The sequence below is a fragment of the Heterodontus francisci genome, chromosome 25, assembly GCF_036365525.1.
Source record: "Heterodontus francisci isolate sHetFra1 chromosome 25, sHetFra1.hap1, whole genome shotgun sequence".
In the NCBI taxonomy this organism is placed as follows: Eukaryota; Metazoa; Chordata; class Chondrichthyes; order Heterodontiformes; family Heterodontidae; genus Heterodontus; species Heterodontus francisci.
The window spans coordinates 28484131-28502581 of NC_090395.1; the positions used below are offsets into that span (position 1 = coordinate 28484131).

The 18451-nt window shown below is 47.3% G+C and overlaps 2 protein-coding genes across 5 annotated transcripts in view; one reads left to right on the forward strand and one right to left on the reverse strand.

The window, feature by feature from the left end:
• rpl10a (ribosomal protein L10a) overlaps positions 1 to 18451 on the forward strand; it is a 401386-nt gene that overhangs the window by 182533 nt on the left and 200402 nt on the right. The gene's annotated exons all lie outside the window — the stretch shown is intronic.
• Positions 1 to 18451, reverse strand: part of LOC137383800 (F-actin-monooxygenase mical1-like) — a 146531-nt gene that overhangs the window by 5274 nt on the left and 122806 nt on the right. For all 4 annotated transcript variants that reach the window (XM_068057019.1, XM_068057020.1, XM_068057017.1 and 1 more), the window contains 2 exons: positions 8293 to 8386; positions 119 to 206 (listed from right to left, as the gene is read on the reverse strand). In XM_068057019.1, the coding sequence (XP_067913120.1) occupies positions 119 to 206; positions 8293 to 8386 (182 nt within the window). The remainder of the gene's footprint in view (positions 1 to 118; positions 207 to 8292; positions 8387 to 18451) is intronic.

The window sequence follows — 18451 nt, forward strand, 5'->3', positions numbered from 1 at the left end:
TTATTGTATGGAAAACACTTTAGGTTACTTGTTCTGCCAAGAATCTGGTTGTATGTAGAGTGCTGGAATTCCTTAAAGAGGAGTACAATGAGTGTAAAAGGATTTGAATTGTTCTTACTGTATCATTAACTCGGACTCCTCGCTCAGGAGCTGATTCTTATCTTGCACCAGTGCGATCCAGGCTCGCATTAGCTCTTGCTGCTCTCCTGTCACAAAAAGAATGTTTAGGAACAATTAGACCCAACAAGCCTGTTATAGTTTGGGACGAACTTGTAAAGAAAGACAGACACCAAGATGGCCAGATCACATGTTTAATGACAACATCATGCACTGGGCATGCTCATAAATAATAAGCTATTTACAGGTGCACTAACTATACAACTCCAAAACAAACAAATCTTTGAGTATATGCACACTTGTCAAAATAACAACTGGCTTTCTTTAAACAATATCTAAATCATATCTAACAATGGGTTTACGAAGTCTTCCTTATCTTCTCAGGTTTTGGTGTACAGTCAGGGCTTTGGAATGTCTGGTTTCAGTTCAGCACTTACAGAAGATCTTGTTTCTTTTTCTGAAACCGATACTTTGTACACTGAAATAAAAGCAAAATATTGCATATGCTGGAAATCTGAAATAAAAACAGAAAGTGCTGGAAATACTCAGCAGGTCAGGCAGCATCTGTGGAGAGAGAAACAGAGTTAACGTTTCAGGTCTGTGACCTTTCATCAGAACTCGGTTGCTTGTACTTGCAGTTCTGATGAAAAGTCACAGACCTGAAACGTTAACTCTGCTTCTCTCACCACAGATGCTGTCTGACCTGTTGAATATTTCCAGCACTTTCTGTTTTTACTTCGGACCCGAACTCTGGTTCACACTCTGGCAGAAGCTCGCTATCAAGTTGGTCATGATCAAGTTTTGGATCATCCCTCGCTGAGATCATGTGATCTACATGAATATTTTGAAATAGAGTCATATATTCATAGAATTTTACAGCACAGAAACAGGCCCTCTGGCCCAACGCACCTGCACCGACCATCTAGCACCCATCCAATCTAATCCCATTTCCCAGCACTTGGCACGTAGCCTTGTATGCTATGGCGTTTCAAGTGCTCATCTAAATACTTCTTAAATGTTGTGAGGGTTCCTGCCTCTACCACCTCTTCAGGCAGTGTCTTCCAGATTCCAACCACCCTCTGGGCGACAACATTTTTCCTCAACTCCTCTCTAAACCTCCTGCCTCCTTACCTTAAGTCTATGCCCCCTGGTTATTGACCCCTTCACTAAGGGAAAAAGTTTCTTCCTATCTAACCTATCAATGCCACTCATAATTTTGTATATCTCAATCAGGTCCCCCCTCAGTCTTCTCCGCTCTAAGGAAAACAACCCGAGCCTATCTTCATAACTGAAATGCTCCAGCCCAGGCAACATCCTGGTGAATCTCCTCTGCACCCTCTCCACTGCAATCACATCCTTCCTATAGTGTGGTGCCCAGATCTGTACACAGTACTTCAGCTGTGGCCTAACCAGCGTTTTATACAGCTCAATCATAACCTCCCTGCTCTTATATTCTATGCCTCGGCTAATAAAGGCAAGTATCCCGTATGCCTTCCTAACAACCTTGCCTACCTGTGCTGCTGCCTTCAATGATCTATGGACAAGCACCCCAAGGTCCCTCTGACTCCTCTGTACTCCTTAGGGTCCTACCATCCATTGTATATTCTCTTGCCTTGTTAGTCCTCCCAAAGTGCATCACCTCGCACTTCTCAGGATTAAATTCCATTTGCCACTGCTCTGCCCATCTTACCAGCCCAACTATATCGTCCTGTAATCTAAGGCTTTCCTCCTCACTATTTACGACACTACCAATTTTCATGTCACCTTCAAACTTACTGATCATACCTCCTATATTCACGTTTAAATCATGAATGTACACTATAAACAGCAAGTTGTAAAGGGGTTTTTGGTGGCTTATTCTTGCAGTTTTGACAAATGGTACATTTGCGAACCAATGATTCGAGATCATCGTCTACACCAGGCCAATAAACAAAACTTCTGCCTATATGGATTTCATGCTAACTATTCCCATGTGTTCAGTATGAAGTTCTGTCCGAATATTGTCTCTTAAAGAACTAGGTACTACCACTCTGTAACCCTACTTAATGCATCCCTGTGGACATGACAACTCACTAGGTCGATTGTAGAATGGTTTCAGTTCCTCGTCTGTACACCAGTCAAACTCTGTCCAACTATTCAAAGTCTGTTCATAGACTCTTTTTAAAACATGGTCTTTCTGGGTTTCAGCAGCAATTTCAGTTGGAGTGACTGGAAAGTCCTCAACCACAACTCCTATTATGAAGATTGCACCTTCACAGCCTACTTTTGAGTCTTCATACAGCAAACGTGATGGTGCATCAGCTATAACATTCTCTTTTGAACTATAATATTCAATGTTCTAGTCATACTGTGAGAGAGGTACAGCCCACTGCTGTATCCTTGATGCTGCAATTGTCGATATTGCAGACTTTAGACCCAGATTAGCTATTAGGGGTTCATGATCTGTAACCAGCGTAAAGATTCTACCCAACAAAAACTGGTGAAACTTTTTGATTCCAAAGATGATTTCAAGAGCTTACTTTTTTATCTGCATGTAGTCACGTTCACTCTTGGTCAGGGTACATGACACGAATGCAATGGGCTTCTCTTGACCATCATCCATGACATGACTGATTACTGCTCCAAATCCATAGTATGAATATCACATGCTAGCTTCAGGTCACAATTTGTGTCATAATGAACAAGTAGAGCATCAAGTGGTTAAGCTTCTCTTACATGACCATTTCACGTTTTTCTTCAACAACTCATGTAGTGGAGCTAACGCCATTGGAAGCTCAGGCAGGAATTGCAAGTAGTATTGGACCATACCTAGAAAAGATCTAAGCTTAGACACATCTTTTGGCATTGACTGTAGCCTCGATCTTCTCTTTCGCTGGCTGTAGTCCTTTTTCATTGATTTGCTGGCCAAATACACTACCTCACATTGCACACTTGCTCCTTTTCAATTTCACATTGTGATCGTTGGGCTTTTTTAACAATTCATCCAACAGCTGATGATTCTCTTCCTCTGTTGCGGTCGTGATCACCACATATCCTGATTGCACAAGCAATGTGATACTTCTCGCAAAATCTAATCCATTGCAGCTTGGAAGATTTTTGGAGAAGACTTCACACCTTTATGCAGAAGTATAACTCCATTTGTGTGTTTATCGGGAGATGCTGTTCAGTCTCACAATCCACGTTGAGCTGTGCATAAGCACGGGACAAATCAACTTTGTGAATAGCTTGGATCTCGCTAACTCCGCATACAAATCTTGAGAGGTTGATAGTGGATACTGCTCATCATCTATTGCTTGGTTGATAGTCATTTTGTTGTCCCCGCATAGTCTCATGGTTTTGTCTGATTTGGGCACTACTACAATTGGGGTTGCCCAATTACTGTGGTCAGTTTTCACTAGCACATCGTTCCCCTTTCGCTTCTTTAGTTCCTCTTCAACCTGGGTTTTGAGAGCATAAGAAACCGGTCTTGCCTTGCAATATACTGTTGTTGCATTCGGCCTAACTTGGATGTGCACTTTTACACTAATTATACCTTCATAGCTATTCTCAAAAATGTTCCTGTAATTATTCAATCAAGCTTTTCTTGATCATCTCAACTTGGAAAACATGCTTCCTGTCTAACTTCAGCTTATGAAGGTAGTCTTTGCCCATTGGCGTTGGTTTGCTGACATATTGCGCTACAACAATGGGTAACTTGAGGGACTTGCCATTATATTGGACATTACATTCCATTTGTCCACATGTTTCTAACACCTCACCCGAGTAGGCTTTCAACTGAACTGAGCTCTTTGTTAAAGGTATGTCACTGAATTTGCTCTTGTACGTATTTCTACTCATAATGCAGCTGTATCGATGCACATGTCGATGTACTGTTGATTTACCAACACCTTTGTACAAAAGTCTCTGTCAATTGGCGGCACAGTGGTTAGCACCGCAGCCTCACAGCTCCAGCAACCTGGGTTCGGTTCTGGGTACTGCCTGTGCGGAGTTTGCAAGTTCTCCCTGTGACCGTGTGCGTTTCTGCCGGGTGCTCTGGTTTCTTCCCACAGCCAAAGACTTGCAGGTTGATAGGTAAATTGGCCATTGTAAATTGACCCCAATGTAGGTAGGTGGTAAGAGAATGGTGGGGATGTGGTAGGGAATATGGGATTAATGTAGGATTAGTATAAATGGGTTGTTGTTGGTCGGCACAGACTTGGTGGGCCGAAGGGCCTGTTTCAGTGCTGTATCTCTCTATCTATCTATTTGTGTGATTGCTAGTGGCATATATTCTGTACAGCCCTAACTCCTCTTCATTTAATTCATTTTAAGATTGTGAACTCCATCTTTGTTACTCAGTTGCTTATTACGACTAGAAAGAGTCTGCTTTTCTGTTTTGGCCTTCATTCGGCAAGCAGTTACAATGTGGCCTATCTTTTGCCAATTAACATTTGGCATTTCTATACTGACATGCCTGTGCTGCAGCCATTACAACAACAAGAAGTCATTAAACTTTTATCAACAGGACTCTTCTGATCAGGTCTCCTTGCTTTAGACTTGGCAGGAGCTTTCTGATAGTGGACAGAAGCTGTACTAGTCACTTGTATAGGATGAAATTCCTGAGCATTCTTTGATGCCATCTCCATGGTAGAAGCAATTACATGCTAGCTCAAACAAAAGATTTTGAGCAGTTAGTAACTTCAACTGGATTCTTTCATCCACCAAGTCACACACGTATCTGTCTCATAATGCACGGTCTAAGAATGTACCAAAGTTACAATGCAATTATTTAGTGTCACTATGTACTCGCTAATTGTTTTGCTAATTCTCTGGTTTCTGATTCCAAATTTGTAGCTTTCTGCTATCACTAGTGACTCAGGATTAAAAATGTTCCTCCAACTTGATGATAATTATTTTTAATGGCACATCTTTTGCCTTGTTGAGAGGAAGAAGGTTTTCCAGCGTGCCATACACTTCTGGGCCAATCTCTATGAGCAAAACTGCTTTCTTGTGCTCAAGAATTGCCTTATTCTGAGTCTGGGCCTCTGCACTTTCCCCTTTGAATTCTAATATATTATTAGCTCTGAAGAATATGTCCATTCTTTCAGTTTATGAATGGAATGGTTCTCGAGAAAAGAAAAAGACTTGCATTTATGTAGCACCCTTCATGACCAAAGCGCTTTATAGCCAATGAAGTAATTTTTGAAGTGTAGTCATTTGTAATGCAGGAAATGTAGCAGCCAATTTGTGCACAGCAAGTTCCCATAAACGGCAATACTATAATGACCAGATAATCTGTTTTTGTGATGTTCATTGAGGGATAAATATTGGCCGGAGATAACTCCCCTGCTCTTCTTCAAATTAGTGCCATGGGATCCTTTACATTCACCCGAGCAAGCAGATGGGGTCTCAGTTTAACGTCTCATCTGAAAGACGGCACCTCTGACAGTGAAGCTCTCCCTCAGTACAGCACTGGAATGTCAGTCTTGATTTTTGTCCTCAAGCCCTGGAGTGGGACTTGAACACAGATCCTTGTGAGTCAGAGGTGACACAGCTGACACTCAAGCTCTATCATACATTTCTAGCCTTCCAATGTATCTCATGGAAGCAGCTATTTTGTCCCATTTTCAAATGTAACAGTGACCCAGGTAACACGTTACTGTGGCTGTCTGTAATAGTGATACAGAAGCTAAGTCAGCCTAATCAGTACGAACTCATCAAAGCCAGTGTAGTCAGTAGTTGAAAGAATTTTAAAAAGGACACTAGGACCATGCAGAATCCATTCAACTGAGTGCAGCCACACATTTTCAGAAACAATGAGGCTCAACACAATCTAGTCAAAAATTTCACCATCCTAGCAGGTAAGTCATTAGAAGCTAGCATAATTTGTTCATCGCACTCTCTACTGCCATTTGCTGCAAAACATTTTGCACTTTAATCCTATTTCATCACTAAAATCTGTGATATATTGGGAGGAACTTGTAAAGAAAGGCAGACACCAAGATCACATTTTTAATGATGTCATTGCACACTGGGCACGCTCATAACATAGGAATATATTACAAAGCCCATGCCTTTATTAATAGTTCTCAGCCCCAAAAACCTTCCAGAAAGGCATTCAATCGCCTCTTGAACCTATGTCTGCTTCCAAAGCTTTCTCTACTAACTTATTCTGTTACCCTTTGGCTGAAACGAGGTCCATCTGACATCTCTTACTCACAATTCCCTCTATCCCCTGGAAGTTCCTCTTAATACAACCTGAGTAGAGGTGCCAAACATATAGCGTGGGAGAATGATCCTTACTCAGTTTCTGTAGAGTGCAGTTGACCTTGAGTGTAACCTCCAACATGGCCACTTTACTCAGATGTACCTGCAGCTCTGCCTGTGTCCCGAACTGTCCGTGTGTGACCCTTTACTATCCAGTACAGCAGGAAAAAAATTCCTCTAATTCACCCTTAAACAAGAGGGGCCACTGCACATCGAGTTTCCAACCCCTTCAGGATTGTCCTTGAATCTCCAGCAATTTAAGGTACTGCTGTAAGTAACCCAGGAGAAAAATCATAGCAACTTTTATAAAGATGGTGTTTTAAAAAAATTTTGTTGAATGATTCTGTTTATCAGTTATAAAAATATAGTGCTGTTCAACTGGGTGGGGCGGTTGAAGGTGGAAGGATATGTGATGAAACCTCTAGGAATGCGTCCAATCACAATTGACAACCGTAAGCACACATGGAGCTGTAAAAGGAGCACGTTTATACAAGAATGAGGAAAAGAATGGTGAAGGTCACTGTTTTTCATCCAAATCTTTCCACTTTCCTCTCTTCTCCTTCTCCTGTCCCCCACCTTCTCCTGTCCCAAAGATGCTGACTTGTCTGCAGTTCCACAGGTTCTGCTTTGCATGACATGGCCAGGGGTTACTGCTGTGATGTGCAACAAATCGAGCAGCTTGCTGTCCATTGCACAGTGCTGCCCTCTGCTGGAAGGAAAGTTGCCCTGCATCAGTCACAAGAAGACAGCTGTCACCAATGAACCCATAGCCCCATCTTCTTTTTCCTTCATCTTTGGGATATGGATGTTGCTGCAAGACCTTCAGTTATTACCCATCCCTAGTTGCCTCTGAGAAGGTGGTGGTGAGCAAACATTCCCTCGTAGCTGTGTAGCTGTGCGGCAATCGGGAATATGCCATGCAGGGAACAAAAAGGCTGCACACAAAGTGTTCCCTTTAAGATACACGCAAGTGCGGCCATGTGGCAATCTTAGAGGGACCGTGCTGTGCAACAGATGGGCAGCGCACAGCAAAGTGAAATTATAGGGATCATTAGTGGTGAGTCACCTTGGTGAATTGTGGCAGTCTGTGTGGTGTAGGTACTCCCACAGTGCTGTGAGGTGGCGAGGTCCTGTATTTTGACCCAGTGGTGATGAAGGAATGGCGATACATTTCCAAGTCAGGATGGTGTGAGACTTGGAGGGGATCCTAGAAGTGGTGGTGTTCCCAAGGGTCTGCTGCCCTTGTCCTTCTAGGTTGTAGAGGTTGCGGGTTTGGGTTTCCATACTAGTGGGTTCCTTAATCCAGCTATCAGGTGGGAAGGTACTGAGGGGTGAAAGTTCAGAGGGAGAGTCAGTCTGAGCCACTCAACAACCACTTTCACTGGAATGTGCGGGATGGGAGGGCCTCCCTATGGTGGATGGGGAATCATATGTAGAAATAAATAATTTCAAAGGGAAGGGAAAGCCTTCCTTTGTTTTCCTTTGGTTGGGTCACTCTGAGATTGGCTCAAAATCAGATCTGGAATCAAGATCCCATTAAATCGAACAGAGCCACACCAGGACATGGGCAACACATCCAAACCAGCATCATCACAGAGCAGCTTGAGAGAGAGAGGGAGCCAAATAGACAGGAGTGAAAATGTCACCTTTTTCTTTATAACAGCTATTTTTTTTATATATCTATTCAAGTTGAGAGAGTGCTTTGAACAAGTAGTATGTCCGCTGGATTTCAATTCCACCGTTAACAGTGGACATATTGGACTTAGCAAAGGAAGGGCATGGTTGTAAAAGAGACAAATTTCAGTGGGGGGCGGTGTCATGAATGACCTTCAGATCATCAGGAGAAATTCTTATCACACTCCTTACCCAAATAGAACTTTATAAAGAGAAGCTCCTCGAGTTATTGCTTTGAAAATGTGTGGCTCTTACCTTTACTATTGCGCATTTCCTGCTCCAGGTGAATGCCTTTCTGCTCCAACTCATGGAACATCTGTTCAATCTCTTCCAACCGCCTCTGAATCATCTGTAGTACAGAGAAAACACAGGCTCAGCACAGGAGAAAAGACCAGAGGAAACACTGAAACACCAAAGAAAACACTGAAACATTGGAGAAAACAGGCTCAACACCAGAGAAAATACCGAAACACCAGAGAAAACTGGCAAAAACATTGAAGAAAACACTGGAGAAAATACCGGAAAAAACACCAGAGAAAATAAAGGCAAACTCAAGATAAAACACAGGTTCATATACTAATTTAAAGATACCAGAGGGTTTAGTGCAGAATGGGAATGTAGATACAATTGGGGCAATGGAAACATGGTTAAAGTGGGAGACTGGCACAGACTAAAAACAAAACCACAGAAAGAATCCATTATGCCCATTAGTTCCACTCCTTCCACAGACCATATGCTTTTTATAAGGGATTCTAGCCCATTCACTTAATCCAATGAGGGGAAGTGCCACAGAAATATTCCCTTATCTCCATAGGCAATGACATAAACCTCTCATAATACTCATAAATCCTAACATCTCAACTATTCAACATTGCCATTTCTCAGTCCACCGGCACTATTTCCCTCCTCTGTCCCACCAGCAGAGACAGTGCTGCATTCCGAGCGGCAATTAACCCACTCAGGCTATAACAACATCTAATAGTGAAATGCCGATCTGGAACGGTGCTCCGAGTGTTAGTGCACAATGTGTGGCACCATCAGTGGAAATAAACATCATGCTTTTCTCTCTTGTCCTGAATATGCTGAGGTCCGCACTACAGACACCTACTGAGTCCTCACACTTCAGGTGGGAGGCCGGAGAGTGACGGTTGGCAGGCTTAACAAGCATGGGGATAACACACTCCAGCAGAGGGGAATAATACACTCCGGTATGGGGCAATAACACGCTCCGGTATGGGGGAATAACACGCTCCGGTATGGGGGAATAACACACTTCGGTATGGGGGAATAACTCACTCCAGCATGGGGGGAATAACACACTCCAGCAGGGGGGCAATAACACACTCCAGCAGGGGGAATAACACTCTCCAGCATGGGGGATAACACACTCCAGCATGGGGCAATAACACACTCCAGCAGGGGGGGATAACACTCTCCAGCAGGGGGAATAACACACTCCAGCAGGGGGAATAACACTCTCCAGCATGGGGCAATAACACACTCCAGCATGGGGGATATCACACTCCAGCAGGGGGGATAACACACTCCAGCAGGGGGAACAACACACTCCAGCAGGGGGAATAACACACTCCAGCATGGGGGAATAACACTCTCCAGCAGGGGGAATAACACACTCCAGCAGGGGGAATAACACACTCCAGCAGGGGGAATAACACTCTCCAGCATGGGGGATAACACACTTCAGCATGGGGCAATAACACACTCCAGCATGGGGGATATCACACTCCAGCAGGGGGGATAACACACTCCAGCAGGGGGAATAACACACTCCAGCATGGGGGAATAACACTCTCCAGCAGGGGGAATAACACTCCAGCATAGGGGGATAACACACTCCAGCATGGGGGATATCACACTCCAGCAGGGGGGAATAACACTCTCCAGCAGGGGGAATAACACACTCCAGCAGGGGGAATAACACACTCCAGCATGGCGGATATCACACTCCAGCAGGGGGGATAACACACTCCAGCAGGGGGAATAACACTCTCCAGCATGGGGGATAACACACTCCAGCATGGGGCAATAACACTCTCCAGCAGGGGGGATAACACACTCCAGCAGGGGGAATAACACTCTCCAGCATGGGGGATAACACACTCCAGCATGGGGCAATAACACACTCCAGCATGGGGGATATCACACTCCAGCAGGGGGGATAACACACTCCAGCAGGGGGAATAACACACTCCAGCAGGGGGAATAACACACTCCAGCATGGGGGAATAACACTCTCCAGCAGGGGGAATAACACTCCAGCATAGGGGGATAACACACTCCAGCATGGGGGATATCACACTCCAGCAGGGGGGAATAACACTCTCCAGCAGGGGGAATAACACACTCCAGCAGGGGGAATAACACACTCCAGCATGGCGGATATCACACTCCAGCAGGGGGGATAACACACTCCAGCAGGGGGAATAACACTCTCCAGCATGGGGGATAACACACTCCAGCATGGGGGAATAACACACTCCAGCATGGGGGATAACACACTCCAGCATGGGGGGATAACACACTCCAGCAGGGGGGATAACACACTCCAGCAGGGGGAATAACACTCTCCAGCATGGGGGATAACACACTCCAGCATGGGGCAATAACACACTCCAGCATGGGGGATATCACACTCCAGCAGGGGGGATAACACACTCCAGCAGGGGGAATAACACACTCCAGCATGGGGGAATAACAGTCTCCAGCAGGGGGAATAACACACTCCAGCAGGGGGGGATAACACACTCCAGCATGGGGGGATAACACACTCCAGCATGAGGGATAACACACTCCAGCAGGGGGAATAACACACTCCAGCAGGGGGGATAACACACTCCAGCATGGGGCAATAACACACTCCAGCATGGGGGGATAACACACTCCAGCATGAGGGATAACACACTCCAGCAGGGGGAATAACACACTCCAGCAGGGGGGATAACACACTCCAGCATGGGGCAATAACACACTCCAGCATGGGGGGATAACACACTCCAGCAGGGGGAATAACACACTCCAGCATGGGGAATAACAGTCTCCAGCAGGGGGAATAACAGTCTCCAGCAGGGGCAATAACACACTCCAGCATGGGGGGATAACACACTCCAGCAGGGGGAATAACACACTCCAGCATGGGGAATAACAGTCTCCAGCAGGGGGAATAACAGTCTCCAGCAGGGGGAATAACACTCTCCAGCATGGGGCAATAACACACTCCAGCAGGGGGAATAACACACTCCAGCATGGGGGAATAACAGTCTCCAGCAGGGGGAATAACAGTCTCCAGCAGGGGGAATAACACACTCCAGCATGGGGGAATAACACTCTCCAGCATGGGGCAATAACACACTCCAGCAGGGGGAATAACACACTCCAGCATGGGGGGATAACACACTCCAGCATGGGGGGATAACACACTCCAGCAGGGGGGATAACACACTCCAGCATGAGGGATAACACACTCCAGCAGGGGGAATAACACACTCCAGCAGGGGGGATAACACACTCCAGCATGGGGCAATAACACACTCCAGCATGGGGGGATAACACACTCCAGCATGAGGGATAACACACTCCAGCAGGGGGAATAACACACTCCAGCAGGGGGGATAACACACTCCAGCATGGGGCAATAACACACTCCAGCATGGGGGGATAACACACTCCAGCATGGGGAATAACACACTCCAGCAGGGGGCAATAACACACTCCAGCAGGGGGAATAACACTCTCCAGCAGGGGGAATAACACTCTCCAGCATGGGGGATAACACACTCCAGCAGGGGCAATAACACACTCCAGCATGGGGGGATAACACACTCCAGCAGGGGCAATAACACTCTCCAGCAGGGGGAATAACACTCTCCAGCATGGGGGATAACACACTCCAGCAGGGGCAATAACACACTCCAGCATGGGGGGATAACACACTCCAGCAGGGGCAATAACACTCTCCAGCAGGGGGAATAACACTCTCCAGCATGGGGGATAACACACTCCAGCAGGGGCAATAACACACTCCAGCAGGGGCAATAACACACTCCAGCAGGGGCAATAACACACTCCAGCATGGGGGGATAACACACTCCAGCAGGGGCAATAACACTCTCCAGCAGGGGGAATAACACTCTCCAGCATGGGGGATAACACACTCCAGCAGGGGCAATAACACTCTCCAGCAGGGGGAATAACACACTCCAGCATGGGGGGATAACACACTCCAGCAGGGGCAATAACACTCTCCAGCAGGGGGAATAACACTCTCCAGCATGGGGGATAACACACTCCAGCAGGGGCAATAACACACTCCAGCATGGGGAATAACACTCTCCAGCATGGGGGATAACACTCTCCAGCAGGGGGAATAACACTCTCCAGCATGGGGGATAACACACTCCAGCAGGGGCAATAACACACTCCAGCATGGGGAATAACACTCTCCAGCATGGGGGATAACACTCTCCAGCATGGGGGATAACACACTCCAGCAGGGGGAATAACACTCTCCAGCAGGGGCAATAACACACTCCAGCATGGGGAATAACACTCTCCAGCATGGGGAATAACACTCTCCAGCATGGGGGATAACACACTCCAGCAGGGGCAATAACACACTCCAGCATGGGGAATAACACTCTCCAGCATGGGGGATAACACTCTCCAGCATGGGGGATAACACACTCCAGCAGGGGGAATAACACTCTCCAGCAGGGGCAATAACACACTCCAGCATGGGGAATAACACTCTCCAGCATGGGGGATAACACTCTCCAGCATGGGGGATAACACTCTCCAGCATGGGGGAATAACACTCTCCAGCAGGGGGATAACACACTCCAGCAGGGGCAATAACACACTCCAGCATGGGGGATAACACTCTCCAGCATGGGGGATAACACACTCCAGCAGGGGGATAACACTCTCCAGCAGGGGGAATAATACTCTCCAGCAGGGGCAATAACACACTCCAGCAGGGGGAATAACACTCTCCAGCAGGGGGGATAACACACTCCAGCATGGGGGGATAACACACTCCAGCAGGGGGCAATAACACACTCCAGCAGGGGGAATAACACTCTCCAGCAGGGGGAATAACACTCTCCAGCATGGGGGATAACACACTCCAGCAGGGGCAATAACACACTCCAGCATGGGGGGATAACACACTCCAGCAGGGGCAATAACACTCTCCAGCAGGGGGAATAACACTCTCCAGCATGGGGAATAACACACTCCAGCAGGGGCAATAACACACTCCAGCATGGGGGGATAACACACTCCAGCATGGGGGATAACACACTCCAGCATGGGGAATAACACACTCCAGCATGGGGAATAACACTCTCCAGCATGGGGAATAACACACTCCAGCATGGGGGGATAACACACTCCAGCATGGGGGATAACACACTCCAGCATGGGGAATAACACACTCCAGCATGGGGAATAACACTCTCCAGCATGGGGAATAACACACTCCAGCATGGGGGGATAACACTCTCCAGCAGGGGCAATAACACACTCCAGCATGGGGAATAACACACTCCAGCATGGGGGATAACACACTCCAGCATGGGGAATAACACTCTCCAGCATGGGGAATAACACACTCCAGCATGGGGGATAACACACTCCAGCAGGGGCAATAACACACTCCAGCATGGGGCAATAACACTCTCCAGCAGGGGGAATAACACTCTCCAGCATGGGGGATAACACACTCCAGCAGGGGCAATAACACACTCCAGCATGGGGGGATAACACACTCCAGCATGGGGGATAACACACTCCAGCATGGGGAATAACACTCTCCAGCATGGGGAATAACACTCTCCAGCATGGGGAATAACACTCTCCAGCATGGGGGGATAACACACTCCAGCAGGGGGCAATAACACACTCCAGCAGGGGGCAATAACACACTCCAGCATGGGGAATAACACACTCCAGCATGGGGGAATAATACACTCCAGCATGGGGAATAACACACTCCAGCAGGGGCAATAACACACTCCAGCATGGGGGGATAACACTCTCCAGCATGGGGGATAACACTCTCCAGCATGGGGGATAACACTCTCCAGCAGGGGCAATAACACACTCCAGCATGGGGAATAACACTCTCCAGCAGGGGCAATAACACACTCCAGCAGGGGGAATAACACTCTCCAGCATGGGGGGATAACACACTCCAGCAGGGGCAATAACACACTCCAGCATGGGGAATAACACTCTCCAGCAGGGGGGATAACACACTCCAGCATGGGGGATAACACTCTCCAGCAGGGGGGATAACACACTCCAGCATGGGGAATAACACTCTCCAGCATGGGGGATAACACTCTCCAGCAGGGGGGATAACACACTCCAGCAGGGGCAATAACACACTCCAGCATGGGGAATAACACTCTCCAGCAGGGGGAATAACACTCTCCAGCATGGGGGATAACACTCTCCAGCAGGGGGGATAACACACTCCAGCATGGGGAATAACACTCTCCAGCATGGGGGATAACACTCTCCAGCAGGGGGGATAACACACTCCAGCAGGGGCAATAACACACTCCAGCATGGGGAATAACACTCTCCAGCAGGGGGGATAACACTCTCCAGCAGGGGGAATAACACTCTCCAGCATGGGGGATAACACACTCCAGCAGGGGCAATAACACACTCCAGCATGGGGAATAACACTCTCCAGCAGGGGCAATAACACACTCCAGCAGGGGGAATAACACTCTCCAGCATGGGGGGATAACACACTCCAGCAGGGGCAATAACACACTCCAGCATGGGGAATAACACTCTCCAGCATGGGGGATAACACTCTCCAGCATGGGGGATAACACTCTCCAGCATGGGGAATAACACACTCCAGCATGGGGAATAACACACTCCAGCAGGGGGAATAACACTCTCCAGCATGGGGAATAACACACTCCAGCAGGGGGATAACACACTCCAGCATGGGGAATAACACACTCCAGCATGGGGGATAACACTCTCCAGCATGGGGGATAACACACTCCAGCATGGGGAATAACACACTCCAGCATGGGGGATAACACTCTCCAGCATGGGGAATAACACTCTCCAGCATGGGGGATAACACACTCCAGCATGGGGAATAACACACTCCAGCATGGGGGATAACACTCTCCAGCATGGGGGATAACACACTCCAGCATGGGGGATAACACACTCCAGCAGGGGCAATAACACACTCCAGCATGGGGAATAACACTCTCCAGCATGGGGAATAACACACTCCAGCAGGGGCAATAACACACTCCAGCAGGGGGAATAACACTCTCCAGCAGGGGCAATAACACTCTCCAGCAGGGGCAATAACACACTCCAGCAGGGGGAATAACACTCTCCAGCAGGGGCAATAACACTCTCCAGCAGGGGCAATAACACACTCCAGCATGGGGAATAACACTCTCCAGCATGGGGGATAACACACTCCAGCAGGGGGATAACACTCTCCAGCATGGGGGATAACACACTCCAGCAGGGGAATAACACTCTCCAGCATGGGGGATAACACACTCCAGCAGGGGGATAACACTCTCCAGCATGGGGAATAATACTCTCCAGCATGGGGAATAACACTCTCCAGCATGGGGAATAATACTCTCCAGCATGGGGAATAACACTCTCCAGCATGGGGAATAACACTCTCCAGCAGGGGGAATAACACTCTCCAGCATGGGGGATAACACTCTCCAGCAGGGGGAATAACACTCTCCAGCATGGGGGATAACACTCTCCAGCATGGGGGATAACACTCTCCAGCATGGGGAATAACACTCTCCAGCATGGGGAATAACACTCTCCAGCAGGGGGAATAACACTCTCCAGCATGGGGGATAACACTCTCCAGCATGGGGGATAACACTCTCCAGCATGGGGAATAACACTCTCCAGCATGGGGAATAACACTCTCCAGCAGGGGGAATAACACTCTCCAGCATGGGGGATAACACTCTCCAGCATGGGGGATAACACTCTCCAGCATGGGGAATAACACTCTCCAGCATGGGGAATAACACTCTCCAGCAGGGGGAATAACACTCTCCAGCATGGGGGATAACACTCTCCAGCATGGGGGATAACACTCTCCAGCATGGGGAATAACACTCTCCAGCATGGGGAATAACACTCTCCAGCAGGGGGAATAACACTCTCCAGCAGGGGGAATAACACTCTCCAGCATGGGGGATAACACTCTCCAGCATGGGGGAATAACACTCTCCAGCATGGGGAATAACACTCTCCAGCATGGGGAATAACACTCTCCAGCAGGGGGAATAACACTCTCCAGCATGGGGGATAACACTCTCCAGCATGGGGGAATAACACACTCCAGCATGGGGAATAACACTCTCCAGCATGGGGAATAACACTCTCCAGCATGGGGAATAACACTCTCCAGCAGGGGGAATAACACTCTCCAGCATGGGGGATAACACTCTCCAGCATGGGGGAATAACACACTGCAGCATGGGGAATAACACTCTCCAGCATGGGGGATAACACTCTCCAGCATGGGGAATAATACTCTCCAGCATGGGGAATAACACTCTCCAGCATGGGGAATAACACTCTCCAGCAGGGGGAATAACACTCTCCAGCATGGGGGATAACACTCTCCAGCATGGGGGAATAACACACTGCAGCATGGGGAATAACACTCTCCAGCATGGGGGATAACACTCTCCAGCATGGGGAATAACACTCTCCAGCATGGGGGATAACACACTCCAGCATGGGGGAATAACACACTGCAGCATGGGGGATAACACACTCCAGCATGGGGGAATAACACACTGCAGCATGGGGGGATAACACTCTCCAGCATGGGGGAATAACACACTGCAGCATGGGGGATAACACACTCCAGCAGGGGGATAACACACTCCAGCAGGGGGATAACACTCTCCAGCATGGGGAATAATACTCTCCAGCAGGGGCAATAACACTCTCCAGCATGGGGAATAACACTCTCCAGCAGGGGCAATAACACTCTCCAGCATGGGGGAATAACACACTGCAGCATGGGGGAATAAAACAACCACCACCCTCTGGGTGAAAAAGTTTTTCCTCATCTCCCCTCTAATCCTTCTACCAATCACCTTAAATCTGTGCCCCCTGGTAATTGACCTCTCCGCTAGGGGAAACTGGTCCTTCCTGTCTACTCTATCTCGGCCCCTCATAATTTTGTACACCTCTATCAAGTCACCCCTCAGCCTCCTATGTTCTAAGGAAAACAACCCTAACCTATCCAGTCTTTCTTCATAGAATCAACTTTCGAGCCCTGGCAACATTCTTGTAAATCTCCTCTGTACTCTCTCCAGAACAATTATGTTTTTCCTGTGAAGTGATGACTGCAACTGTATGCAGTACTGATTCAGCTCAAGTTGGGATTGAAGATGAGACTTTCCTGGTTTGTGTGAGTGTGTTCCACACTGTGTGGCAGATGTAGAAGAGTACTGAGCAATACAGGTACAATTTACTCAGAGCATTTGCTCATTCAAAGCATTTATATTCAAAACTTGACTTGTTGGAATGCATGAACAAAACTTGTCCCTTCATTACAGCAGTAACTCCTTTTCAAAATGTACTTGTAAATCGCTTTGCCTGAGGTTGTGAAATGTAAGTTCTTTCTCGCCCTTCTTTAAATTCAAGGCTATTTATATGAAACTGATGATATCAAATTCCACATCAACTGGACTGAATCTCATCAGAGAGAAAACACATTCCAACATGTTTTTATTGCAAACAAAGGTTTTGTCCTCAGACTACCTGACAATCCAATGCTACTGAGAAAACCTGTCCCACAAGCAGGTCGTTTCCAGCAGCAGGTATCAATATAACCCAAATAGTCCCAATTCTAGGTTGTTTGTAATAGTTTCACTCTCAAGATTCCTTTCAAAGTCAAGCTATTGTAAGGAGTTGGATTACTCCAAGCATCCTCCTGACTTACTGTCTCTGCAATAGATTATCCATGTTTATTTTTCATGAAGTGAGTGCTCATTACTGGACCTGGTGATTTGGTAGCAACAATGAGTTTTTAGACTGATCGGATTTAGCCTAGTTGACTGCCATTTATGGTGCTAAAAAGTCCAAGTGGTGGTGGAAACGCTGAATTCCAGGCAGATGTGAGTGACAACAATAACTTGTCTTTCTATAGCCCCTTTAATGTAGTAAATCATCCCAAGGTACTTCATAGGAGCCTTATCTGACAGAATTTAACACCGAGTCATGTAAGGAGATATTAGGGCACGTAAGGTGAGCCTTACATCAGTGGTAGGGAAACTATTAGAGAGGATTCTTCGGGACAGGATTTACTCCCATTTGGAAACAAACGAACTTATTAGCGAGAGACAGC